This window comes from Molothrus ater, chromosome Z, assembly GCF_012460135.2.
Source record: "Molothrus ater isolate BHLD 08-10-18 breed brown headed cowbird chromosome Z, BPBGC_Mater_1.1, whole genome shotgun sequence".
Classification (NCBI taxonomy): Eukaryota; Metazoa; Chordata; class Aves; order Passeriformes; family Icteridae; genus Molothrus; species Molothrus ater.
The window spans coordinates 46,457,802-46,484,079 of NC_050511.2; the positions used below are offsets into that span (position 1 = coordinate 46,457,802).

Below are 26,278 nucleotides of genomic sequence, written 5' to 3' on the forward strand. Positions count from 1 at the left end.
AGCTTATCTTTTCAGTTTGAAACTTGAATTCAGATTTCCATTTATGGCCAGAAGCCTTTTCATGACTTAGATTTTCCAATGTTCAAGGAGTAGTGGCGGCATGCTTTTGTGTCAATTTCAGACTCACCAAATGCACAGTGAGCACTTTCCCTAATCTCATGGGTTGGCACATCCCACTTACAAGATCTAACATGTCCAGTCCCCAGGACAATTGTGTGACTAGACTCTTGTGAGAAATACATCAATAACAAATTGAATTCTTTCCTCCTGTAACACCTACTTTGACTGTCCAAAAGGAGATCTTTTATGCCCTGAGGAACTTCTCAAGTTACACAGATCAGAACAGAGGCACAGTGTATGTTTTATCTATAGTGCTATGGCAGCCTTTTTAAGTCTGCACATAACATAGCATTTGCTCCATGAGGAATACCACATGGTATGTTACATCTCAAGGAAATCAACTGTTTGCAGTAATGCTACCCATTTAAATCTTCTGAATTATGAGACACAAGAAGAGTGTTTTCTCCCTGGCTACCACATTGAGGCAGATGCATGAACTAGAGGCCAGAACTTCATAAAGAGGCTGATGTCTCTGGCACAGTCCTAGGTCATATCTATAAAAGCAAAGGAAAAACGTGATGTACATCAAGACTACCAGGGCATAGACCTGAGGCATTCCTAGATCTCTAAGTAATCAGGGCACTGATGCACCGCATGCTTATCTCGCCTTTCAAATCACTGCTCTAATTCAAGGGCTTAATTTCTCCTTCCCTGACCATTCTACAGAACAGAAGATACAATTCCTGATCCAGAAAAAAAGAGAAGAGATTTTGCCAACACACTTTTCTCAGGGTAGGCCTCATATCCCAATAATGCTTTCTACTTCCTCTCTCACCAAACATCCCTGCCCCTTACCCAGCCATTTTTCATTATGTTTCAAATTATTTTGAGACTTAAAATGACCTTAATTTTATGGTGGTTTGAGTAAGCTGAATTATATATTATAGTATGTATCATGCTAGGGGCTTCATACTCAAGAGATCATAAGTTGTTCTGATGAGGGTAACTTTAGAAGTTACACAGGGCATAAAATATCTCGTTTTGGAAGCAAGATGCTCTCTTCAAATCCAAGCGCCAAGTAGGACAACAGATGCAGTTTATTATATTATCTCAATCTCTAAAGGCAGTATTCCTTATCATACCTTAAAATAACACAATGTTTGTGCAACAATTTGCCTATCAGCATATCTCCATTTGAATGATGATCTAAAATTGGATCCTTCTCCAAAGGCAAGTTTTAGATGCACTCCATGATGCAGCACACAGAAGGCTGTGGTATAGGCAGCCTTGATCTGGCATTTGATGGCAAATGTTTCATGCAATCTGAGGACTAGTGTTAATTCTTTCTGAAAGGCAGAGATGCCTGGAAGAGTTATGTCAACATGCACAGCTGTCAGGAGAAAGAGGAAAGGCATGGCTGTAAGGCTGGAACAGGGCCTTCTGACTTTTAGGGGATTTTAAGGTGAAAAAAATGCACACATTTTCCCCAACCATTGCCATAGTCATATCCATGAACTAAGGAAACCTCTCTCCTCTCAGGTAAGGGATTACCACAGAAAACAGACACTTCTTCAGGATTTGACATTCAGCGCAGGCTGATGAGAGTAAATACTCAAGTGGAAATAACTTCTCGTCTCCTAGCATTCCCTGAGAGAAATGGATGACAGAGAGGCCTGGATATTATGATCACCAGCACTCTGACCTGACAGTATCTCAGCCATTCACTTTTTGAATGTTCAAATGCAGCATCTCCAGCCACTGCTTCTCTGCAGAGCTCTCTCTCAAGCATGAAGAACATACTACACCTGATCCAAGCAGTGATGCTTGGCTACAGCCTAGGTAAAGCAGCACAGGCTTGTTTCTGTGACAGACCACATGCCACTGCAGCAGCTACAAACTGATGCCAGGGGAGAAGTAAGGTCCACCTACTACTCAGGATCCTTAGAAATCAGCTATCTCTATTTGCTGTCACTGCATGCTTGGTAGCAGCCAGTCCAGAATCTTCAGCCAATTCCATGCATAGTCCAGGATACTTCACATCATATACCACAGAGAACTTCCTATATACTCATGTAGTTACTCTGGGACATGAAATCTCCAGAGAGGTTGTGGTCAAGGCAAAGATGCAACAACTGTTGCTGTGGCTTTGCATGCACACCCAGCCAAGCTGAGATTCCCACCACATAGCACTTCAGGAACTGGATTGCCAGGGATACTCTCTGAACCTCTGGCATGGATTTCCTGAAGACAAAGACAGACACTTAGGAATGGCAATACCACAGCAGATGTGTTCAGCTGACAAAAGATGATAGCTTCTTATCAACATGCATTTATCATGTTGTCAACACATTCTACTTTGGCCTCAGGTCAAGTCTTTCCTTGAGAAGTCCTTCTAAACCTTGTCATAAAGGTTGCCCTTTTTTCCAGTCATCACAACCACAAATCTGCAGATTTTTGGGGAGCACTATCAGCAGAAGAAACTTCAAGCCTGACAGAACCCAATTCTAACCACAGACAGCATGGGAACAGATAAAATTATTTATTTCAATAATTAATTGAAGTAAATCAACTCAGGGACTGCCTATTCTTTTAAATTAAACATCAGCTCAGAACATACTGCCTGACAACTGCAAGACCACAGAACTTTTAGGAAGAAAGGATAAATTCTGAATTAAAATACTACTTACTTCAGACATCATACATTTCTATTCAGATATAAGCTTACTTTCTCATCTTGAAATCACAAGGTCTTATTTCATATGGACACCTGCTTTTGCCTAATCCTCTACTAACTCAAGGAACACATAGCATGCACAAAAGTTTTAGGGTCATATTTCAACGACCCTTACACTGGGTCCCCAGAGTTCAAGAGTTAAGGTACACCAGTAAACATGGAATAACTGATAAAAAACTGTTTTATTTTCTATCTCTCCTACAGTGCATTCCGCTGGATTATGCAAATTTGTGCTCTCTAGGATTAAGCCACTTTAAATGCAATCAGAAGGATTTAATCAGATTAGTCAGGCTTAACGGATAGCCATCTGATAGCATTTGTTAGTTTTGTTATCTGATGAATAGAAGAACATCAGATAACAAAACTAACAAATGTAACAAAGCTGTAAATATTTTGAGGCAAGTCAAACTTCAGTCAAAAGGTCTTCTTCAGTAGCAGCAGGTACATAACAGAACTCACTCAGTAAGTATAAACAGAACATTTAAAAATTCTCCAACAAGATGCCTTTGGATTTTCATTTATCAAGTAAAGTGCAAAGGCAGTACCTGAGCAATTACAAAATCCCCACACATAAAACTATGTGCTTGAATACAGTCAACATAGCCTGATGCCATGGAGGTTTATGGGGAGACCTTCTCTATCCACATTAGGACAAGATGACTGGAAACTAAATACCCAGATCTCAAAACACAAAATATCTTCACAGGTATATCAATCATCTTCTACTTGCTCAGTCACATGAATATTCAACATATAGAACATTTGCTCTATCATTATAATCAATTAAACCCTATTTTCAAAAGTGTCTTTAGAATCTTGAAGACCTCCTCATGTTTCCTTTATAATGACATGGAGCAGATATAACAGCTTATCAGTTGCACCAAGTACCAATTAGGCAAAAGGATGTCTTGTAATTGCAATGGCTCATGAACCTACTGTCCCTTTCTGCAGATAAGCCATCCAGTATCATCCAACTAAATATCTCATTTGTTATGACTAATCTGAAAAGAAGAGAGAACAAACTCCAGTCCTAAATGCAGGAAGAAACAAGCCAATGCGCTATAAGCTTAATAATTTAAATTAAAAGTGCTCACCACTGCTGTATAAAGAGCAAGAAATTATTTGGACTAATATGATTTTCTGAGAAATTCCTTGACTTAAAATTAATAGATTTACACTAATGAGAAGTAACAGCTCCCAGCCCTTCTATAAGGTACTGAAAACTTCCAAAGAACTGTTTCCATGTCATTTCCTGTGTCTCTCTTCAGAAATGCTTTAAGAAAAGAAAAATAGGAACACTTGCATGAAAAAAGGATCTTTGCATCCAACAGCCTCATCTTCCCCCACTGATTAATCTTTCCTGAGGGCCCAAAACAGGAGCTGCCAATAGAAAAGGAAAGCATACAATCAACTTAACTGGGCACAAGACTGACTTATACCGCAAAATGAGAAAAAAAGGACCTGCTGTACAAATCCAAGAAATGTACATTTGATCTGCACAAACATATGTATTGACTGGTCAAATCATCACAAATTAAAAACATATGGCCCAATACCTCAGAACATTTTACAGACTGCTCAGCCAACAAGTAGGATATTGATTCTGATAAAGAAAATACACAGAAAAAATAGAGTTGCACACTGCTGGTACCAGAGATTTAAATAGTTCAAAGGCATACAACAACATCACCACTAACCATTTTCCTACATAACAGAAAAGGAAGAACACTATCAGGAAGAGCAATTAAAGGCTCACAGGCATCCTATAGTGTCTCATTTTGACTGTTGATAAAAAAACATCAGAGAAGCAAGGAAGGAAAGAAATTACAGAAAGATGTAGATCTGCAGCCCTCCTCCAACACCAAGAAGTCCAATCTGATTGAGGAAAATCTGATTGAGGAAAGAAGTCCATTAGCAAGCTGTTCAACTGTTTTTAAGTGGAATAACACAATGTCATGCTTTGACCATCTCACCCACATACACAGATGACAGCCTTCACATTGCCGAGAAGAGGAATACACACTCCAACTCCCATTGCGCTTATTTTTTCATCTTATCACCTGACAGTACAAAACTTCTACATTTAAAAGCGAGGTACAGAGCAGTATTTTTAGGTATAAAGGCATATGCAGGAAAATGCAGTGCTTCTGGCACTGCAAATGGCATTTGCTGCTGCCTACCTAAGCATCTTCAGAAACATGGTTTTCCATGCCAAAGGACATTTCTCTTTCACAGCAGCTATAATATGCATGTGAACTGCCATGCAACTGGAGCTCACACATGCAACTGTCTTTTCTTACCAGCCATTATTCTCTGGGCTTCGTATGGCTCCATATAGCCGGTGTTCTCCCCTTTTCCCATTCTGTTCAATTCACTTTTGGCATCAAACGGATCTGAGTAGTCATCAGCTATCATTACCTGAAAGACAGGAAGGAGCCTGTTACTAAAGTCTCCAGTGAGATGTGCAAAGCAGAAGGCAATGACATCCTATCAGCAAATAAAAACACCTTCACTCGGCTGCATCCTATGCCATCTTCAAAGTACAGTCTTGGTTCAGAGGATAAATACGCAATTGCCACAGATTAGTTACTAAATGGTACTGAAATACAAGTGTGCGCCTATTTATACCAGAAACCTCATGAAGGCAGACTCCATGTCAAAAAGATTTCTGACTAGCACAAGATTAGAAAGAGCCAACCAGTCAGCAACTTCAATCCAGTGCAAATCTTATCAGAGAAGTCTGCTAATATTCAGGAAAAAAAAAATTCCTTCCCTTCTTCCCTTGCACATATTTCATCTCCTCTGCTTTTAAGGTTTACGAACTACAACTGAAAATAATCCTAGAAACTTTTAAAATAAATATTCTAATGCTACCCTTTTCACTGCATTAATAAGAAGCCTTTTAATTTTAGGTCTTGAAAAAAACAAGACACAAAACCCCCAAAACCATCTGTGCCATTCTTTCGCTCAAAGGAACATTATTTTATTTATATTTTGTGAACTGAGACAAAAGATAACAAAAAGAAATTATCTGTCAGAAGACATTTTCTTCTCCACTAGGAGACTAAAAAAATCTCAAGGTTTGAAAATCTCACACTTGACCTTACATTACTCTGCTTTCCTAACAACTGCAAAATCATTGTATGCTGTGTAGGACCTATCTATGGGTTTTTTTATCAGTCAATTGAAGTCACAGGAATCATTCCTCCCTATAATTGAAGTGGTAGAGCTAATCTTTGTTTCTGGGATGTGACAAGCGGACTGGGACAAAGGCAGAAATCCTCCTATGAGAAATACTGCAGAGCACAGAGATAGAATCTACAGCAGGCAAAACAGTCTGAAGCAAACAAAAGCAGGCAGAGGCAGGCTTCAACATCAGAATCCCTATGAAACCATAAGATTATTCAGATGGGAGAGAACCACAAGAGATCACCCTATCCAACTCATCACTCAAAGCAAGGCAAGCCTAAAGGGTTTTGCCCTGACTGCTTACTTTATTTACAAGGGATTTTTCAAATGAGTTACTTCACATTTTTAAGACAAGCACTAGTAAGAGTTACAGCACAGTGCTATATTGAAACCAACAGTTTCAATATTTTCAACAAAGAACCAGGATTATACTGCCAGCTGAGAGACTGAGGCTGCATCTGCTTCTGTCTCCTGCTGCCAGCATATCCCACCAGTCAGAGAAGAAAAACAGGACACACAAGTATTCACAGATCAAACACCTGCACGAATGCCATGGAATAAATGAGCACTCTATTAGGAAAGACAGATCTCCTTTAAGATTAGGAAACAAAACATCTAACACACTTCAGAGTCATTACTCAGGCCCCGTAACACTGGCACATAGCAATTTTATACTACTTATTTTGCTTATTTTACTACCAAGACTGACGTTTTAATTATGGGTTTTTTGTGTTTTCCTCCACTCAGAGCTGAAAGTGACTGGAAGCTTTTTTTTTACCAGAAATCACCAGACTGACATGGATCATCAAGAGAGGAAAACATAATTCTTTCTTTCACTTGGTGTCCAAAATTACTCCCTCATTATTTCTAAAAACAGTTAACACAAAGGGGAAAAGTCCCCTCCCCCCTGTCTGGCAACATATGCCCAAGGAGCAATCAAGTGACAGCAGCTGCACACCCTTGAGACAAAGAGGACAACGTGTATCACGTAGTAATTTCTCCTAGTCACAAGGGCAGTTTTATTTCCAAAAGTGATGCAGCTGAAATGCCATCCATGTTGCCTTCTGCCCGAGCCTGTCAAGAGCTGCTAGGTGGTTGCATTGCTCTGTGCTGCTCTCCTTTGCAAATGTTGACACATAGTACTTGCCGATCCTTTGCATAACTGTACTAGAACACAAAACAGAAAGCAGACTTAGCACAGCTATTTGACATTTCTTCTTCTTCATTTGCCCAAAGTATACTACGAGGAAAATTATACATAAAAGATGCTGTCAAACAAGACCCCCCCCACCTCCCCCCCCCAAAAAAAAGCCACCCAAAAACCTCCAACCTAAACAACACCCTTTCACAGCAAATACCAAACCCACTTTTCAGCACTCAGGCAGAAGGAGCAATCTGCTTTACCATTCCTGGAACTGTATATCTTATTACAAGTGGATTTACAATGCTGAGCTGTCAGAGGACTCCCCAGCTGACTGTTACTGTTTCCATATATACTAAAATTCAGTAATTCTCATCCTAGATGTAGCAGCTGGCCAGTGCCAGAATTTGATTTCTTCTATACTTGCTAACAGCTATAAATTCTCCACTTCTAGGAAGTCTCAAGTATTTCTACTTCTTTCAAAAAAATCCTCAAATGAGTATGACTGCCGGTTTTATTATAACATACTTACTGTAAGTGTCTGAACTGCTTTTGACAACCCTATTTCAGAGGATTATTCTTCCTGTTTTCAGAAATCTCAAGCAGAAAAAGAGTTCCTACTCTGCAAGTCTTTTTGCCATCTCCACATAAGCTACTTTTAGCTTAATGAGCTCACCTTCCAAGCCTCCATGCTTGGTAGACAAAGTATAGACAAAAACTTTTGATGAAATAGAAGGTTCTGAGTACATGAATTTTCTAGTTAAACAAAACACTTGCTTCATGACAGATGGTATTAATACACTCTTCTCATACTGCTTTCATGCTATCCTGAGAAAGAAAAAGCGTTCCAATGTTAAACAAATATCACAGGTACATGCCTTGCATATGCAGTGGGGGCTCTGCAGATCATTATCTTGATCACCTCCGTGCCACATGGGGAAGATCCACTGTGAGAACACCATGCTGTCACCTCTTCCCCACAGGCATGTAGGAGCAGGTCTTGCGACAACCAATGTGCTCCTGTGTTCAGCAGAGCTCATTAGCTTTCCAGAAAGAGGCATTTTGTTTGTTTATATTTCTCCCAACAACCTTTCAACCACTGCCCAGCAAACTGGTCTCAGTCAGGCATTTGTTTTCTACAGTCCAGAGGCCAAGGCGAGCACAGGAGATCTCAGGTTAGGGCCTGCATGCAGTGCCCCTTCCACAGCTTTGATTTAGTGCACTTCGAAGGCAAATGGCTAAACTTGTTTGACTGGTCTCCAAACTGATCTTTCATGTTACTGACTGACAAACACTGGACAGGAGGTAGAAGATAATGGACAGCATCCACCAATGCATGTCTACCAATGCATCCCTCCTAGAAGTCTCAGCTAGTTAGATTATCCAGGATCTAATGCTGTACTTGCCACATCTACCCTGTACATAATCAGAGGAATGGCAACATGTTGAAATTTTCTATGCACAGCTAAAGACAGCATTCATACGCAGAGGATGACCTTTGGAGCAGGACATATTTAATTTGGCTCCCTGCTCTGCCAAATCCAGCCACCTTCCTCACAGGTCCAGTCTGTCAAAATGAAAACACAGCTATCAGGAATCCCCAGAAGGCAGTCATCCAGATTCCAAATTAACGTCAAAATCAGTTGCATTTGTCAGGGTTATTGTCAAAGACCTATGGCTTATCTCTTGAGAGAATGTGAGATCTACATTCTGAGTGTGGACTAGGAGCTCCTACAACTACTGATTCCTGCTCTATTCAAGCCTGTTCTATGACATCCCATACGTACATGATACTATTTTCTATTTTTGTATATATGTAGATGTAGTACTTCGAGGCATCAGTAACATCAAGCAAAAGAAACTTTAACACATAAATAAAAGTACAGTTATTAAAAGAAGTCAATAACCATTTAAAGAACACTCACAGGGGCTCTTCCTTGCAGGTTGCTAGTTAAAAATCAGAAGATAGAGAAAAAGAGTACAGCTCAGTTACCAGACAAGTTGACAAATTAAAAACCATAACTCTAGCTAAAAAGTTCATCAGCAGATACAAGATCAAAAGCCCAATAATCACTCCACCTCCCAGAAAATTACATATAAGCTGAAATTGCGGTTGGTTTATCCTTCTATTGTATATTAACTAAGTTGCAAGCTTTACTGTTGATGCATAGTCTTTGTTCTTCTACAGTCTTAAAAAAAGTCTGACAAATATTATCATATTAAACACAAGTTTAAATGAGTATTTGCATACAAAAGCATAATCTGCATATGCAGCCACAGGAAGAAACCAAAGAACACACCTAAGTGCATAATTTCACAGGTGTCTCTATCTGACTAAACCAAACATTTTCAAGGGAATGAAAAAGAAGGAAACAAATGAGAACTCACCACTCTGAAAAAATAGAGGTAATCTCTTTTTTTAATTGAACAGAAATGCAGAAGATCAAGCTATCTTTAAAACACCAACATCAGCACAGAACTGTTAGCTATTTCACTAATTTAGTGGCTATTGTGATTAAGGACACACTGTTCTAGAAGAATCCAAGAGAAATTATAATAAACAACACGTAGCAAAAAATCTAAAATACTTTTCCTGTCCACCAGGCCTTTGGGGAATTTATTAGGGGACATTTACTTTAAAGATTTCTTTTATTAAATAATATATATTATTATATTATCAGTATTAAATAATAGAATGGTTTGGGTTGGAATGGACCTTAAAGATTCTCTAGTTCCAAACTCCTTGCCATGGGCAGGCACATACTTAAATAACTGTATAATGGCAGACCATATATTCCTCTTTCAACTTCTGTGAGTTGCAATTGAGCCCACCAATATCGCAGATAACAGCATGTGTCTATCAGCAAAGATACAGAAGACAAGGGCACTTAAAAACGGTGAATATATCTCTGAAACACCACAGTTAACACATTTAACACAATGTAATGAAAATTCTTAAACCTCTCTGAGAATTTGTATTCACAAAAGACTAGTCCCTAGCTACAGTAGAAGTCACTCTAAATTATCACAGAATGGCCTGGGATGGATAGGACCTTAAAGATCATCTTGTTCCAACCCCTCTCCTATGGACAGGGATGCCTTTAGATAGACCAGGCTGCTCAGAGCCCCATCCAACCTGGCCTTGTACACTCCCAGGGATGCGGCATCCACACCTTCTCTGGGCAACCTGGGCCTCACCACCTTCACAGTAAAGAACTTCTTCCTAAACTGTAATGTAAATCTACTTTCATTTTGAAGCCATTCTCCCTTGCTCTTTCACTATATGCCCTTGTAAAAAAGTCCCTCTCCAGATTTCTTGTAGGCTCCCTGCAGATAGTGGAAGGCTCCATTTAGGTGACCCCAAAGCCTTCTCTTCTCCCAGCTGAACTACCCCAGTTCCCTCAGCCTTTCCTCATACGAGAGGTGCTCTATCCATCTAATCATCATGGTGGCCAACAGTGATTAACAATATTAAATGGGGACAGTTGTGTTGTTATTTTGTTTGGTTGGTGTTGTGTTGTACTGGTTGCGGATTTTTTGCAGGGGTATGTTAGGGGCTTTTTCACAACATGATATTTTTGACAAATGCCAGATTTTTCTCTTTGACCCCAAGGAACCTCCAGGTCTCACATCTCAAACATGCCCTAAGCAGATGTTTCCTAAATAATTATATTTTCATGTAAAATTCAGGCAACTAGACATCTCCGGCTGTTGAAACCTGGACAAAGCTCAGCCTGCATACAGCAGGACTGTGAAGTTTGGTCTTGATTTATTTTCCAGATTAATAAAGACTTCCACTTTTCTTCCATGAAGCACTGAATTCAAGAACCTGTTGGATAACCCTCCCTGTAGCCCAAGGACCACTTTTTATTAAAAATAAATTTCACAGCCTTGGAAAACATGCTAATAGAGTGATCTGTACATGGTCGGATTCCTGAAAGTATCAGGAAAAATAAATCAAGGGTATTTAATACCTTGCTACCAAGTCAGAAATTTAGGGTATGATTCTAGAGGACTACCCTACAGATAAAATGTATGAAGAGCTTTTCCTCCTAGTCCTAAATTTGGGTATTAAGAAAGACCAACACTAGCTCTGACCCCAGAAGGAATCACAGACCTCATTCATAGCGGTGACTTCCAAAGAATGACAGATCTCATCTAAAAGGTAATTGAAACACAAATTAGGGAATGTGGTGCCTAAATTTCTCAGAGAGTTGTGAATTGATAGTGAGGTGCTGGGGGAAAAACCCCCAGTTTTTAATAACAGGATTTCAAGAGCTCTTCTTCCACATACAAGGTTTGGTGCTCAGTGAAGGTGAATTGTTGTTCAATTTTTATAAGTCCACACACTCACAGGGACAGAACTGAACTGCTAATAAGTTGATACAAATAACAGCTCTTGCCTTCTTGCCCTCCATTTCTCTCCTCTATTCCCAGGCAGTAACTGAAGTCCCCTGCTATCCCGTATGTGTCACTGCTTCACAAAGGGCAATGCAGACCACTCTTCACATGGCAGGCAATGCAGCACTTCCTGCTCAAAGTTTAAAAATGCATTTGTACCTTTCCCCTCAGAAAGAAACAAGTGCTTCCTTGACCCATCCATTAAAGTATTTTAAATCTGAAAATACAGCTTTGAGGATTTTTCAGTAGATCTAAGAGTTGTTGAAGGAAAGACAAGCAGAAAAATTAAGATATATTGTTCTCTTTAGAAAACAAAGTTTTTTTTAAAAAAGCTTAAAAAAATTGTACCCCTTTTATGTCATTAGGAGAATATATTTTGTAAAACAATTAAACAATTTTCCACACTTCCTGGACAATGCAGAACTACTCCAAAACCACACCTTATGTCTGTTTCCTTGCAAATAGACTGTCTAACAGTAACATTTACAAAAACAACGGCCTACCCAGGAAGATCTTCACCACAGTCTTTTCCTATCTCTTGCTAGAATCCACCATTATGCTGTTTCAACTGCTTAGTCTCATATCACTTCCTCCACTTCCAAACCATGCCTACCATACTGTTAGTTAAGGATACAAACACAATGACACAGGACAGCAAAGGAGGAAAAAGTCAAACCAAATTGTTTGCCACCAGGCAGTGGTTAGCACAAGCAAGGACATATACAAAGGTGTTTAGAGACACAAACATATCTCTTACACCATTGTCAGTGAGCTTGGAGAGCAAAGAATCTTATAAAACTAGACACTTCTTCAGTGATCCAAGCAAATAAAATGGTAAACTGGCCACAAGATCAGATAGCAAACTACAAGATTACATGCAAACCTAATGTTTAAAAAGAGAAACACAGCTTCATCTTTTTCTTTTCTAGATCCTTTCTCCTCATTAATCAGGCTAAAATACTTACTTGAATTCCCATACAATTTTTGCTGTTCCTAATTTCTCATTTAGAGTTAGAATACCCTTTGAATCATAGTAAATCGCATAACCTTATTTAGCCTATAGAAGGTTTTACTGCCACATACACATTACAACAGTCTAATGCTAACAGTTGGTGTGCAAGTTTACATAAAGTTGGATATGTAAAATAATGTAGTACTTGTAGTCTATCCTCATCTGGACAGTTTTGAAGGAAAGTCTACAGGTAACATGTGTGCTATCATGCAGTAGTAAGAAAGCTGCATTTACAGTGACCCCAGTGTTGTAGCAGAACAGCAAGTCCATCCCCTTGTTCAAAGGCAGTATCTGAGGAACTTTCTTACAATGGAGTTGAGATGCTTACTGCAAAGACATACACATGATACATTCTTCCAGAAGTCTACCACTCCCTTCTTAAATTTCCACATCATCCAACTCCTTCATACTCTTTCCTGATCGTCTCTCTCTGCTTGTATCTCTTTGTGCCCAGAAGTCTGACAATTTGGATAGCTTCCAAAGCCATGAGCATTCCAAGCAGTGCATACAGTGCAGATGCCAAGCATACTCGTAACTGAACAGCCTACCACATCATTCCAAAAAAGTTCTGAAGCCAAGACTCCAAGGTCTCAGGCTGTATCTAAATATCCTCCTCTTCGCAAGACTGCTGTAGTCCCTTAATCATAAGACTGACATATGAGAAAAAATTGCATTTCTAGTTGCATTATAGCTGCCCTGTAACAACATAGATACGCAGAAAAACTATAATTTCCTGCCTTTATGTATGGCCTTGCCTAAGCAGTTAATGCACAACCAGCAGCCATGACTATTTTTTTGCTTTCACTCAAAGACAGAGCCATATAACAATGGGAACCACATGTAGGGAGGAGGATTATTTCAGAACCAACCATATGGAGAGGCAGCTTGGAACTCTGCTGCAATGGATGAAACATGGGAATAAGACACTGAGTTACATTTGTAGTTTACGATCTCTAGAAATAATATTCTCTGATACAAATAAACCCAACACTGTTTAGACATCTTTCAAGTGTTTTCTCAGTATTTCACCTTGAAATACCAGCTGCAAGATTCTTTTAAATGCACATGACTTATTCTCAGTTTAAAGATCAAATAAAATATAGACCTTCCATATACAAAAATAAGACAAGCATCTGCTCAAACCTAAAACAGTATTTTAATAATATAAAGATCTTAATAATGTTGTACAGAGTCTAATCACTTTTATGCAAGATGTCAGAAGTTCAAAAAGGTACACTACTTTGCTAGTCTACTGCAAAGGCATGTGTTTCTTATGCATAGACAGTGTTTTCAGAACTTTGTACATCAAGTCAGCAGCTCTGCTGTCCTGAACAGTTGCCTGGTTGATTGCTGCTGCTGCACAACATTCACATGATTTTGCACTAGATCGACTCTGACTGTGCAGAATCAAGTTATTCTCTACTGCATCAGACACATCCTGTCTTGCCATTCAAAATTTTGTACTATTTGAAAGTAGCTGAGTGCTTGCTTGACAAAAATAGCTAGAATTGTTAGGCTGTAGGTTGAACTTTATTGGAACTATAAGGTTATGTTGTCTAAGTTGAACAGAGATTATAGTACAGGCTGGAGCTAACAATATGTACATTAATAATAATTAAACTGGACAAAACTAGCATTTTAAATATTATTTAAAAAATAATAGATCACAGCTTATGGACTGCAACAACCATATTACAACAAGGATGGCAGAACCAACTAAACATACAGCAAGCAATTGGTAACAAACCAGAAAACCAGAAGTAAGAAGACCCCAGACCCCAATGCTGCTGTTTGTCCAGACTGTCATGTGAGGGATAGGGAGTTTGGTTTGTAAGTGTATAATTGCCTAGGGATTTATTTGTTCAGAGTCCCTGTGTTGAGGCACTACCAGATAGCATAACTGACCTGTGCCAACAAACCTATCTAATAAAGAAGGGAGATTAATGTCAAAAATTTCTTTAACACCTGTGGAAATGGATCTTGCAACTTGCAGTGTCTTCTGAATTCAATATAAAGAATTGTTACATTGTTCTGTCTCCACTGAACAGAGATAGCGCAAAACGCTGCTCATTATGAAATAAATGTCTTTTAAAGGACAATGAGCTACGAACCCAGGCTTACATCTTAAGAACTTCCTGTGATGAAGTATGATGCAGCTGTTTTTGGGAAATATCCCAGGTTCTTCAGCTGCTAAACCTGGCAGAGAAATGGTTAGGTTCAAATACATAATAGGTGAAAACATATCTGAAGTATTCTTTCACACAGACACTTCCCCCTCAGTTTTTATGTCATGGATTTACACACACCAAGTGTGTGTAAATCCAGATAGAAGATAATAACTCAGAAAGATTTCAGCTTATTTCTTTTGATCTCCATTCACAAGTGGTTTGCCTAGTGAGCTGGTCTTAAACAAAGTCTTGTGTTTATGCTTACACAAATACAGGAGATGCTAGATTGATCCAGAATAAAACCACACGTTGTTTCAACTTGCCCAAACTCCCTAGCTTCTTTGTTGCAAGCAAATAACTTAAGCTCTCACAAGCCAGCACTAAAGATGGAAGCCAATAATTTCCTTATCCACCATACTGGAGGACCCGAACTGCTTCAGCCATTAATTGTAACACACCCTGCTCTCCCTTGTCTGAAGGTAAACACCACAGTTTAAGTCCCCAAACCCATCTAATTGTATTACCTACATAATTTAAAAAAAAAAAAATCCACCCAACAATTTGAATTCAAAGACATCTGGAAATGATGACTCTCACTGCATCTGTTGTAGAGGTTAGTCACCTCACTACTAAAAGGTGCGTGGCAATTTGGGTTTGTCTGCTTCAGCTTTAATTGATATTTCCACTGCTACATATCAAAACTTCCTGAATCCCAGATAGATTATATCTCTCTGGCTACTTTACCAGCCTTTGTCTAAAATCTTACATAATATAATCATGTCTGCCACCACTTTAAATCTCCATCCCCTTTACTCCCTGAATCAGCTAGTTTACAATTTTTCTTTTCCTCTGGGATTTTCAGCTAACCAATCTGCCACTCTCTGTACTTTGCCATTTGCCCTTTATAAGTAGCCACACCAAACAAGCACCTCCATGAATCCCCTTCCCATTCCAGTAACTCTTTCAAGTATGACACAAAACTGAGATTTTCATCCAATTCTTTACTGATGACAAATCACAGAAGATATAAAATTGCTCACTGAATTTGCTGAAACCCCTGCTTCTCACTTCTCCATCAACACATAAAGGAAAACAGCATTCTATCCTTGTAAATGAATTCAGAAAAAAAAAACACTGCCAAAACACTGAAACAGTGATGCTGGAATGAAACACAAACATTTTTAACAGGCATTACTGGATCATTAAACACTAACATACTTCTGTGAAGACAGAACTATATGGCCCTTATTTATTTTTTTTATTCCTAAACTGTTTACCAGCTTATGCTATCTTACACACAGCATAAAAAACCCAGTTTTTAAAATGTTTTGAGCATGTCTGTGAATTCTTATGAACAGCAGACCTCTAGCTTTGGGGGGTTTTATTCCATCTTTACTGTCTTCTTATATCTTAGAGAAGTTTATTTTCAATTGCTTTGTTCGCTAATGAACTACAGACACTCAGTTAACTAAAATTGCCAATTTTTCTTCCTCAGTGAATCACAGGTGCAGAAGAGAAGCAGTTCCTTGCTGGCCCACTATAACCCCTACTTACCAAGTTCACCTGTCAAACTCTACATTTTGGGGCTGCGAAATAAATAAGATTTCACATCCATTGCTGGGATAAACTAACACAATTGAACAAAAGGCAAGCTATGTTGCATAAAAATGCTGTTGCAGGCAGCCACAGTTGGCTTTTCTCAGATACATTCAGATTTCCCGCTTGTCACATATAGTTTTCTCTCTCAATAATTGGAAAAAACCCGCTAAATATGAGAATTTTTGCCTACAAGTTTCAGAACCTGCAACAAGGGCTTGGGATCAGCATCCAGACTTATGACCATTACAAAGCAGCACGTTACCTAGCAACAAATACGTATTTCCTGATAAAAATTGCTTCAGTAGGGTCTAAAATTGAACAGAGATTTTAAAAAAAGAAAAAATACATTCGGCCCCAAGCACTTGTTTTTGCTGAAAGGCGTTCCCTAAAAGAGGATACCTAATACCAATGTAGGAAATTTAGAGAAGACTGAATAGATTCTAACATATAGTGGAAAACATAGTGAGATGCTAGCCTTTAATCAATCACTTCCACAAAAAACGTTGCTTCCAGTCAGGAACACCAACTAAGACAACAGAATAAATCCAAGATTTTTCACCCTATATCATCACCATCATAAGCAGATTTCTTCGGAATTCCACCTGGACAGATATAATTTATCAAGTTGTCATGGAAGTGTGGCAATGCAATCATGTTACATATTTAAACAGGTACACAGAGATCATTTAGACTGATAACATTCAGAACATACCTGAAATTCCTGTGATGTCACTATTATCCTGGAGTTGAAAATGCCAATTAACAAAATAGAGAAACATTTATTTCCAATACATGAGAGAAACTGAACTATACTCCCAAGACCAACACAGGCAGGAGGATGTGCTGTTCTTAAAAAACAATTAATGCTATGCCCTCTCTAACTTGAGTTCCCAAGGCTAGTACTTTCCAGTGTTGTGTCTAGAATGTTTTGTTAAAATTTGAAGAGAATGACCAGTAAAAGACAGGATAACTTTTGCAACAGGGCAAGTAGCTATGGAATTTGCTTCAGCTACAAACCAGTTGGAAACACAGCTATCATGAAGTTGCCCTGCCATTGTAACACAGGACTTTGAACCACCTTTAACACTGAACTAGGAGGTAAGAAGTTTATAAATAAGCAAATGACAAATCCTCTCCATAAAACCAGTTTAATTTTTATATATGACTGTCCAATACCACACGCAGTGGCGCTGAGGCCTCAGCTTGGGGTCACAAGCACAAGGCTTTTCAAGGGCCTCTAGCACTCCCCAAGCATCCCCCTAACGATTCATATCCTGTTCTGCAGGGTCACAACAAGAGCCTTGGTACCCATCATGAGGCTGGCAGTGAACTGTGCCTCAAAGGAGGGCCAGACACACCTGGGAACGTGTCCCATCACAAGGAAAGTGAGCTTGAAGCCATAAGGACAAGGCACCATCACTTCACGTGCTACCCCTGCACATGCCCCGCATGACCTAAAGCATTAAAGAGGGCCAGGCCACCCAATGAAGGATGGCTGAGAACAGAGGCAACTCCAGATGGACAGTAGCTAGTCCCCTCGCCAAAAGTCCTTCCAGGGCCTGACGTAGCCCCAGCCCTACCACCTAGCCTACAGGGGCAGGAACAGGAGCACAACACTTACTTTATCTTTCATGGCAGAGGGGGCAGCAACCGTCGGCTGCTTGGAGCCCTTGTTGAGCTTCTTGCCCGCGCCGTCGCCGCCTCCGCCGCCGCTCTCCACCTTGATCAGCCGGTGCTTGGGGGAGATGTACTTCACGTCGGGTGGCGTCGCCGGGCGGCGCTCGCTGTGGCTGCGGAAGAGGTGCGGGGACCCGGTGGTGGGAGGCGTGGCGCAGCACGACGATGAGGAGGAGGAGGAGGAAGCCTTGAGGGCTCCCTCGCCCAGGTCCTCGGGCGCCGAGTAGTCCGGGCGGCACATGGCGCGCAGCTTGCGCAGGGACGAGCCGGGCCCGCTGTAGGGGTCCTCGAAGTCGCGGTCCTTCTGGGCGCGATAGGCGCGGAGCAGGTCGCTGGTGTCGTCGCGCGGACGGCGGCGCGAAAAGCCGGGCGAGGTGTGGTGGTGGTGGAGGTGGAGGTGCGGCAGCCCCTCGGGGCGGGGCGCGCTGCCGGCACCGTTGCGCTTCTCCCGGTAGTCGGGCCGCGGGGGCTGCGGAGGGCTCTTGGTCTTGCTATTGCCCAGGCTGAAGTACTTATTCAGCCATTTGGCCATCGTCTCTCCCGGTCGCGACCTCAGCACCGCTGCGCGCTGCCCCCGGCGCCCCGCGCCCTAGCCCCGCTCGCCGCCCGCATGGAGGAGCGGGTCGGCGGGGCGGGCCGGGCGCCCCGCTCCGCGCACTCCCCGCTCTCCCGCTGCCAGCGGCTGGAAGGGCCCCGCCGAGCCCTCCGGCTTCCCGGCGGGAGGGAGCCGCTCCCGGCCCGAGCCAGGCACTCGCCGTAGCTCCGCGCCCGCCCCCGCGGCTCCGGGTCCGCCGCGACCTCAACCCCGCTGCTCCGCGCTGGCAGCGCAGCCCAGCCTGACCTCAGCACGCACCGGAGAGGCGGGGGACGCATCTGCATGCGGGGCCCGCCCACCGCCGCGGCCGGGCGGGGCCGCGCCAGGTGCCGGCGGGGCGGTGCCAATGGGCCGGCGCCAATGGGCCGGCCCTGCGCGGGCCGGTGCCGCTGCCGCTGCCGGTGCTGCCGCCGGTGCCGCCTCAGCCTCCCTTCGCGTTCTGGCGCGACGGGATCCGCCGGGGCTTCTCCGCTGCGCCCTCTAACGGGCGGGGGAGGGGAGCTGCCGCCGTGAGGAAGACTGAGGTGCCTTCCCGTTCCTTTCCTAGGTGCCTCCGCCTGCCGTCTGGAGGGGCCATGGGACCTGCAGCCAACACCTGCACAGTTTGAACTCTGAATTCCCTAGTACTGCTACCTGTGTGTGCCCCTTCCCCTCCGTGGTGGGGTAGGAGGGTTCCAGCTGGCGCCTAAAAATGAACAAAGCCCTGGTTTTGGCCAGTGCTGAGCCTAAACAAACAGGATGTTGCATATTTCTTGGTAGGTACTTTTCCCATGTGTGTTCCTAGGTAAGGGATACAGTAAATCAAATGCAGAGATGATACTTGTGTGAATCGTGCTGCTCAGCTTGTGTGTTGCCAGAAGGATTTGTCAGCTGGGCCACCACAGTCGCAGCCACTTAGTATTGCTCTTTTAATCTTTCTCCATCTGCCCAAAGGTAAACATATACTACAGCAGGTTTTCCCAAGCTCTGTCTGCCCAGCTGTGATAGTCTCACTATATCTTTAGTCCTCGTCCTAGTGCTGATTTGGTCTGGTTTTAGGGAATGCTACAGGCATTGAATGGATGTTCAAGTGGGGATAGGAATACCTGCAGGCTGATCTCTCCAGGCCTAACTCTGGCCTCTGCCACAATGAAAAAGTTAAGCAAACAGAAGAACTACTCAGATGATAGCTTGGCCTGTGGTGCTTCAATTGTGCATGATCAGTGACAGGAGAGATTTGTTGCAGTTTTGTTCTGTCTACACTGCATAGTGGAATGCAGTTTCAAATGAAGAGATAGAGAATGCCTCACAATTGCATTTTTAAAAATCTTCTGCAAATCAGAATTCAGATCTATCAATAAAAGAAATAAAAAAGTTTTTAATTCCTCCAATGCAAATCTGTGACAGAGTTTTCCAGAGCTATACCTTCATCTGAAGCATCGTTTCCCCGTTGCTTTATCAAGTCCATCAATGCAGAGAGATGACCGAGAAGGGGAACCCTTTTCATATAGTTCAAAAATTTGCACAACAGCATTGCTGTTTGACTAGGAGCTGTGGACATATTCCTAATATGATGTGCTGGTTTTGGCTCAGGTACAGTTGATTTTCTTCACAATAGCTATTACAGGGCTATTTGTGCTGAAAACAGCATTATTTATACAGGGTGGTTTTGGTTACTGATGAGCAGTGCTTACACAGAGCCAAGGCCTTGTTTTCTCACAACACCCCAGCAGCAAGCAAACTGGGGGTGCACAAAAGCTTGGGATGGCACAACCCAGGACAGCTGACTTCAACCAACCATATGATTGCATATCATATGGCATCACACTCAGCATATAAAACTAGGGAGAGAAGAAGGAAGGGGGGGATGTTCAGAGTGTTAATATCTGTCTTCCCTAACATGCTTTCTGCACAGAAGGGTGGCTGAAAATTAGACTTGAGATGCAAACCTGTTTTGAAGATAAGAAAGGCAATGTCATGCACAGTTTGGAGAGGGGTGTGAAGATGTCAGGCACAGTCATGTTTTGCACTGTTGTTTTTAATTATTTGGGACTTGCAGCTCTTTTAACCTTTTTATAATCAGAATAGTGGAGGGAGGGGAAGAGGAAATCTTTATCTACTTGTTACTACAAGTCATCTTTGTATTGCCCCGTTGCATTTTGGCAAACACCTGTCTAGCTCCCTGTTGGCATTATTGAAGCCCAATGTCAGACACATACCTGCAATGTATTTGCACACCCACAGCCAGTCATGAATTATGAAGGCAAAATGGACTCAGCTATATTCATGAGTTAATTCTCTTTATGAAATAAAGATGGACTAGATTTACATATGAAGTTTTTATCTGGTTTTATGTACCCTTTTAACCTTGCTCTTGGCTACACATTTCTGTATAAGAAGCCTCATTCTCTCTGAGTTTGGGCACTATCCTTGCAGTTTGCTCAACATAGGCACATCTGTATGTTTTAGTGAGCACCTGAGAACAAACCTCCTCCCCTGTAAGCACAGGCTTCAATTGTAATTCTTTCCTGCAATATTTTCATCAGATTGTGTGGAAAGGAGGGTTGCATGCTCCCTTTACTGTCATTAGCAAATTTTTCTTTTTACATCCTTAGTGTTAGTCTCCTGTCTCTGCTCAGCATATTCATCCTATGTGACTACAGAGATTTTTTTTCTCAGAGCAACTTCTCAGCCTGAGCCTGAGCAGTGAGTGTCCTGTTTCTTGACTGGCTAGTACCTGCGTCTCTCAGGGGGTTGCAAGGCTCCCAGTAGCTGCTGATTCAGGAATTCTATATTTTAGGCCCTTTGTATGAGAGAGATTTTTTTTCCCTGAGGCAAGATGAGTCTCAATTTCTTTAAAACTCAAAGGATCTCATTACCCAGAAGTCTAGCAGATCCCTAATTCCTGTTCTGCCAGTCAGGGGAGGGGCAAGAAAGCCCCGGCAGTGCTCCAAACTCAGCCTGATAGTGTCCCTTGTGGCTCACTGAGGAACGACGTTCTCTTCCCGGCATTTACAGGCACCTTGTGAAGTGACAAGCGAGCAAAAGCACATCGATGCAGGGAATACTTCAGAATTTGTCTAAATACTCTAATACTTCAGAATTTGTCTAAAGTTGCCACTCAGAAGTGTGAGAGGATAGGAACTACGGGTATACAGGATAACCCTAGGAACACGCAAACCTGGATAAATACCTACGAATTAATAATATGAATACCTACAGAATAATCTGTAAAACCAGCATAGCAGAGAAGTAAAATCAAGAATTCCATTGTCTCTCTAGTCTCAAAGATTATTCCAACACAAATCTGCAAGGCCCACAATATTTTTGCATGTGCACAAGATGCTTTCCAATCTCAGTCTGCTCATGCAGGGTACACCTACACCTGCAGGACTCCTAGTCCCCGCTCTGAGTCATTTTCACACGTATTTTTGAAGGAAACGGGCTTTGTCTTTTTTTGTCTAGAACTTTGACCACATTTTTAAGTTCTGCTTGGCAGGTTTCCAGCATATTTTTTTTGCCAAACATTAGGAGGAAGGGGTGATTATGAAAGTGAACTTTTTCTGTGAAATTACAAATCCTAAAATGTTATTATCTGAATAGAAAATCTACTTCTTCTCAGATCTGCTTTTCTTGAAGCATAATTCACAGTTTCTTTCAACTTAGGGAATTAGTAAAAAAGAGGCTCTTACCTTTTGACACGGGCATATCCTTGCACACAAATCACTAATTTGTGCTAATGTTCACACTCCTAATCATATTAATTTAATTAAATAATGAAGTTAAGTACCATCTAATCTGGAATTTATAAGGTCCTGTTTCCTCTCACACTCCTGATTTCCATGTATAATAGGAGTTGCAGTACATGCAGTGCATTTTAAATTAAGATAAAGAAGAAAAAGTAGCAAGTAACATGCAGAGCAAAATACTTTCTGTATTAATAAACACTCAAGCAGTGCTGCAAAGTCTAACTTTACAGTTATCTTCGAAGAAAATAAGTCCAAAATTTTTAGTATTGATCAATCTTTCACACTGAGATATCCACAAGAAACATAGAAAGCAGATAATTCATGTTGTTAATATGGCTTTTGGCTATGCAAAAAAAAAAAAAATCAAATGCACCATGTTAAGCCATCACAAAACAGACAAATGTTCTCTTTTTTGAGGCACTTCTTTCCTAGTCACTAGTGTGAGTTCAGAAAGGGTATGTAGCATCCATAACACATTCGGATTCCTCCTATTTGTGTATGTTGCATCACAAAAATCATACCCAGGTAATGATTAGAGATCAATTTGTTGTCCATAGTCCATGAGAATGCTGAATGTTTTCCTTCTTGTTCATATGTATGACTAAAAATAGGATTATTAGGAAGTTCTGATTTTTCTACTTTCCAGGGTGACATCTTCCTGCAATTAGTTTATTCCCAAGTAAGGAGAAATTCTTATACTGTGAGCATGTGTTAGTTATTTAAGTCCAACCAATTTGTCTCATATTCTCATGCTGCAGGGAAAAAAACCTAACCAGACACTCCTCTTGAACTCTACTTTTGTGATGATCGCTTTGCCTCCAAGAACCAGTTCACATCAATCATCTTTAGTTTTCTTAAACCACATGGGCTGTTCAAAATCAGATTTTGGAGGGTTTTGTCACCTACAGATATCCTGCAGAATTTGCAAAAGCAGATTCATAAAGCCAGCTGGATTCCATTTGTCATTTTCTTGCATTTTTCGGTGCCCCTCTGGAAAGCTCTGACTCAAGTGACCACTATGATCTGGATCATAGATCTGCTTTGAGCACCGGTAGTGCGTAGCCATTGGAATGATGTACCTCAATCCCAGCTACTCTTCAGTAGCTAGGCAAATGACAATGGCAAATTCTGGCAAAGATGCAGCTGTAACAGCACAGTGTTCTCCACTGATTGCAGATTTTGTCTAGGACCTTGAATTAGCTTGAACTCAAGCAGATAAATGGTGCAAGGAGTCATTTTGGTGCAACCAATTTTCCTTGCTCTTTTTTGGTTTTGGGGTTTTTTGGGGTTTTTTTTTTCCTGCAGTTACACATCGCAATGTGCAATTATCTCAGTATTCTGACCTTCCTGCTCTGAGTTCCAGTGCAACACAGAACCTTGGGGTAGTAACAGGGCCTCCCGCACAGTGAAGAGAAGTTGAGGACTGGTACAGAGTGGTAATGTGATCTCCATTGTCAGAAATTGAGACCTCAAATAGAGAGGGCCCTGAATACCCTGATTTAGACTGGCCCAGCTTTCAGCAAGACAGTGGTCCAGAGATATCTGGAAGTTCCATTCAAACTAAAATGAAGCTGTTCTCCTATCCATATTCTTTCCAGTTCTTGTGTTCCTGTGCTGCATAAGGCAAGATACAGACCAAAAGCCCTCACTGGCACAACAGGACAATTTTCCATATGAATATGCCTGATTTCTACCCCACTGAGATGCCACTATTCAACCTTAAATTGAAAATGGTTTTCCTATAATTCCACTTACCAACTGTAAGGACAAACATATTCCATTGGAGAACAGGTAATCATCAGGTAATGATGGCACTAGATTGTAATTACAGTTAAATATCTCTTTAAAAAACATCATTTTATGATCAGCATAGTATAGAATTTTATGATCATGGTAGCACAGGACTTTTTTGTAAATGGTATCAGTGTAGCACGATTTTATAAGTATCATAGCACCAAATTTAAAATCACATCTTAATTGATGTTTCTTAATCACCTGGACTCTCTGCAGATTGGGTGGCTGGCTTGCACTGTAAATAAAACAATCATAATCTATAGTCAATCTTCAGAGGAAGCAGACAACAGTGGAGGAGTCCCTGGCCACTGGGGGATCATGGGTTTTGCTGTCAAAAAGCAGCTGTGGGCCAAGTCCCACTTGGGGCTTGTAACTTCTCCATTTTATAGTTCTCTCTCTCTGTGTGGTGTTACATTTTTCTGTGATTGAGTCATTACAACTTCTTTGTCCAGGTGCCTGAGACCTTCAAGGCTGTAAGGAGGTGAGAGGTGGCTTGTGCCCAGGCACATTGAGGATGACATGGAGGTGGATAAGTCTGCCTGGTGTGTGGTATCTTCAAGAGCTGATAAGGGGGAGGAAGGGAGCTGACACGTGACCAATCAGTCACAGGAACAGCTCTTTGCCATATTAAATGGCGTGAGTCATGCTAGCCACATTGCCATGTGTCAGGAGCACAGGAGTGGGGCACCAGAAATTGTGCAGGGAAAGAACAGACTCCTAGATTCAATAATGAGGGAAAATTTTGATACAGCACAGGAATAGATGTAAGATCCTGCTGGCAGTGGTATTGTTGCATTGCTTTAGGTATACATGGTTCAGGAACCATAATTTTAAAATCATTACAGTTAAATTCCAGAGCCTTCTGGTAACAAAAAATTAAATTAATTTATAAAAAAATTCCCCTTTGTTCTGAACTTATTTCTAGTTTCTGTGGGCTAAATAGGTTTTCTAATTAGAAAACACATCTGGTTTAAAGGGTTTCACATCATATTGTTCTAATGTGTGGAAGCAGCAATTTGGAGACTCATAAAGAGCTCCCAGATTTGCTGAAAAAATTCTCCATTCCTTTTAACTCTTGTTCACATCAGGCTTGGAATACCTAATTACTTTTTCAATATGATAATGAAGAAGAAATAGTACTTCAGAGGCATCAACCTGTGTACTTCTCAAGAAAATTATCAGAATGATATCAGAGCATCAGGATAATTCCTCGTCAGGATAATCCTCATCATTTATTAATGACCAACTTTCACTGGTCAAAGATTGGAAAAATTTTTTCATAATGAGCTTCTCAGCAGAGGATTAGAACAGAAGCAGAGACAGTTCTGCATGCTAAAAAGATATTTAACTGCCGTGATCAATTGCAGGGAACTGAGGTATGGCTCAAGTACAGAGACTCCAGGAAATTAACACATGCACGCAAAAATATTCCTCTGAAAGGCTGAAGCAGACACTGCAGCACAGTGAGTACTCACCAAATGGGCAGTAATCATGCCTCTGAAATACATTAGTGGTAACTACTGGGACAAGAGATGTGAGAAATTTCATAATCTTCTTTTCAAATTGGTCTGTATGAAGCAGGAAAGTAATATTGAACACAGGCTTCCAACAAGCAATCCATACAGCTGGTGCAGTAATTGAGTCTGGATTCCATGAAAACACAAAGCATAATTCTGAAATTAAAGGCTAAACCATTGCAACTGCAAATAGGATATTGAATTAAGTTTCTAACATTTCCAAATCTACAGTGCAGACAGAGTATTTCTTATGTTATTGGTTATGTTGTAACATTTCCCTATTTCCAGCAGAACAATGAATTAATGACTCTCAGAAGTCTTGTCCTACCTCATTTTTATGAGGTTTTCATTATCATAGAAAGAGGAACAGTTCTGCAGTTCAATTTTTCAGATTGGCCATACATGTACCCTAATACTGATATTGGAAGATGGGCCTGCAGATTTTGCTGTTGATTTCTTGCTGTTTGTGGATCTAATGAAAAAGAATTCTATTCCAGATAATCTGTGTCAAGTGTTGCTTCAGCCTCTGAGGGCCAGCAACAGTAATTTACAACACGTTTGTCTGTCTTTGTGCTCTTCTGTGCACTAAACAGTTCTATGGTCTTTGTCTGGTTCACAAGTTCCCTGATTCACAGTTTTATTGTCAGGTCCTGAATATCCATC

General features: G+C 41.1%; 1 protein-coding gene across 1 annotated transcript in view; it reads right to left on the reverse strand.

The window, feature by feature from the left end:
- The window catches only part of SHB (SH2 domain containing adaptor protein B), a 58,892-nt gene extending 40,112 nt beyond the window's left edge, over positions 1–18,780 (reverse strand). The window contains exons 1-2 of the mRNA XM_036403555.2: positions 17,926–18,780; positions 5,095–5,212 (exon numbers count right to left, since the gene is read on the reverse strand). Of these exons, the coding sequence (XP_036259448.1) occupies positions 5,095–5,212; positions 17,926–18,513 (706 nt within the window). The 5' untranslated portion in view covers positions 18,514–18,780. The remainder of the gene's footprint in view (positions 1–5,094; positions 5,213–17,925) is intronic.
- Positions 18,781–26,278: the final 7,498 nt, after the last annotated feature.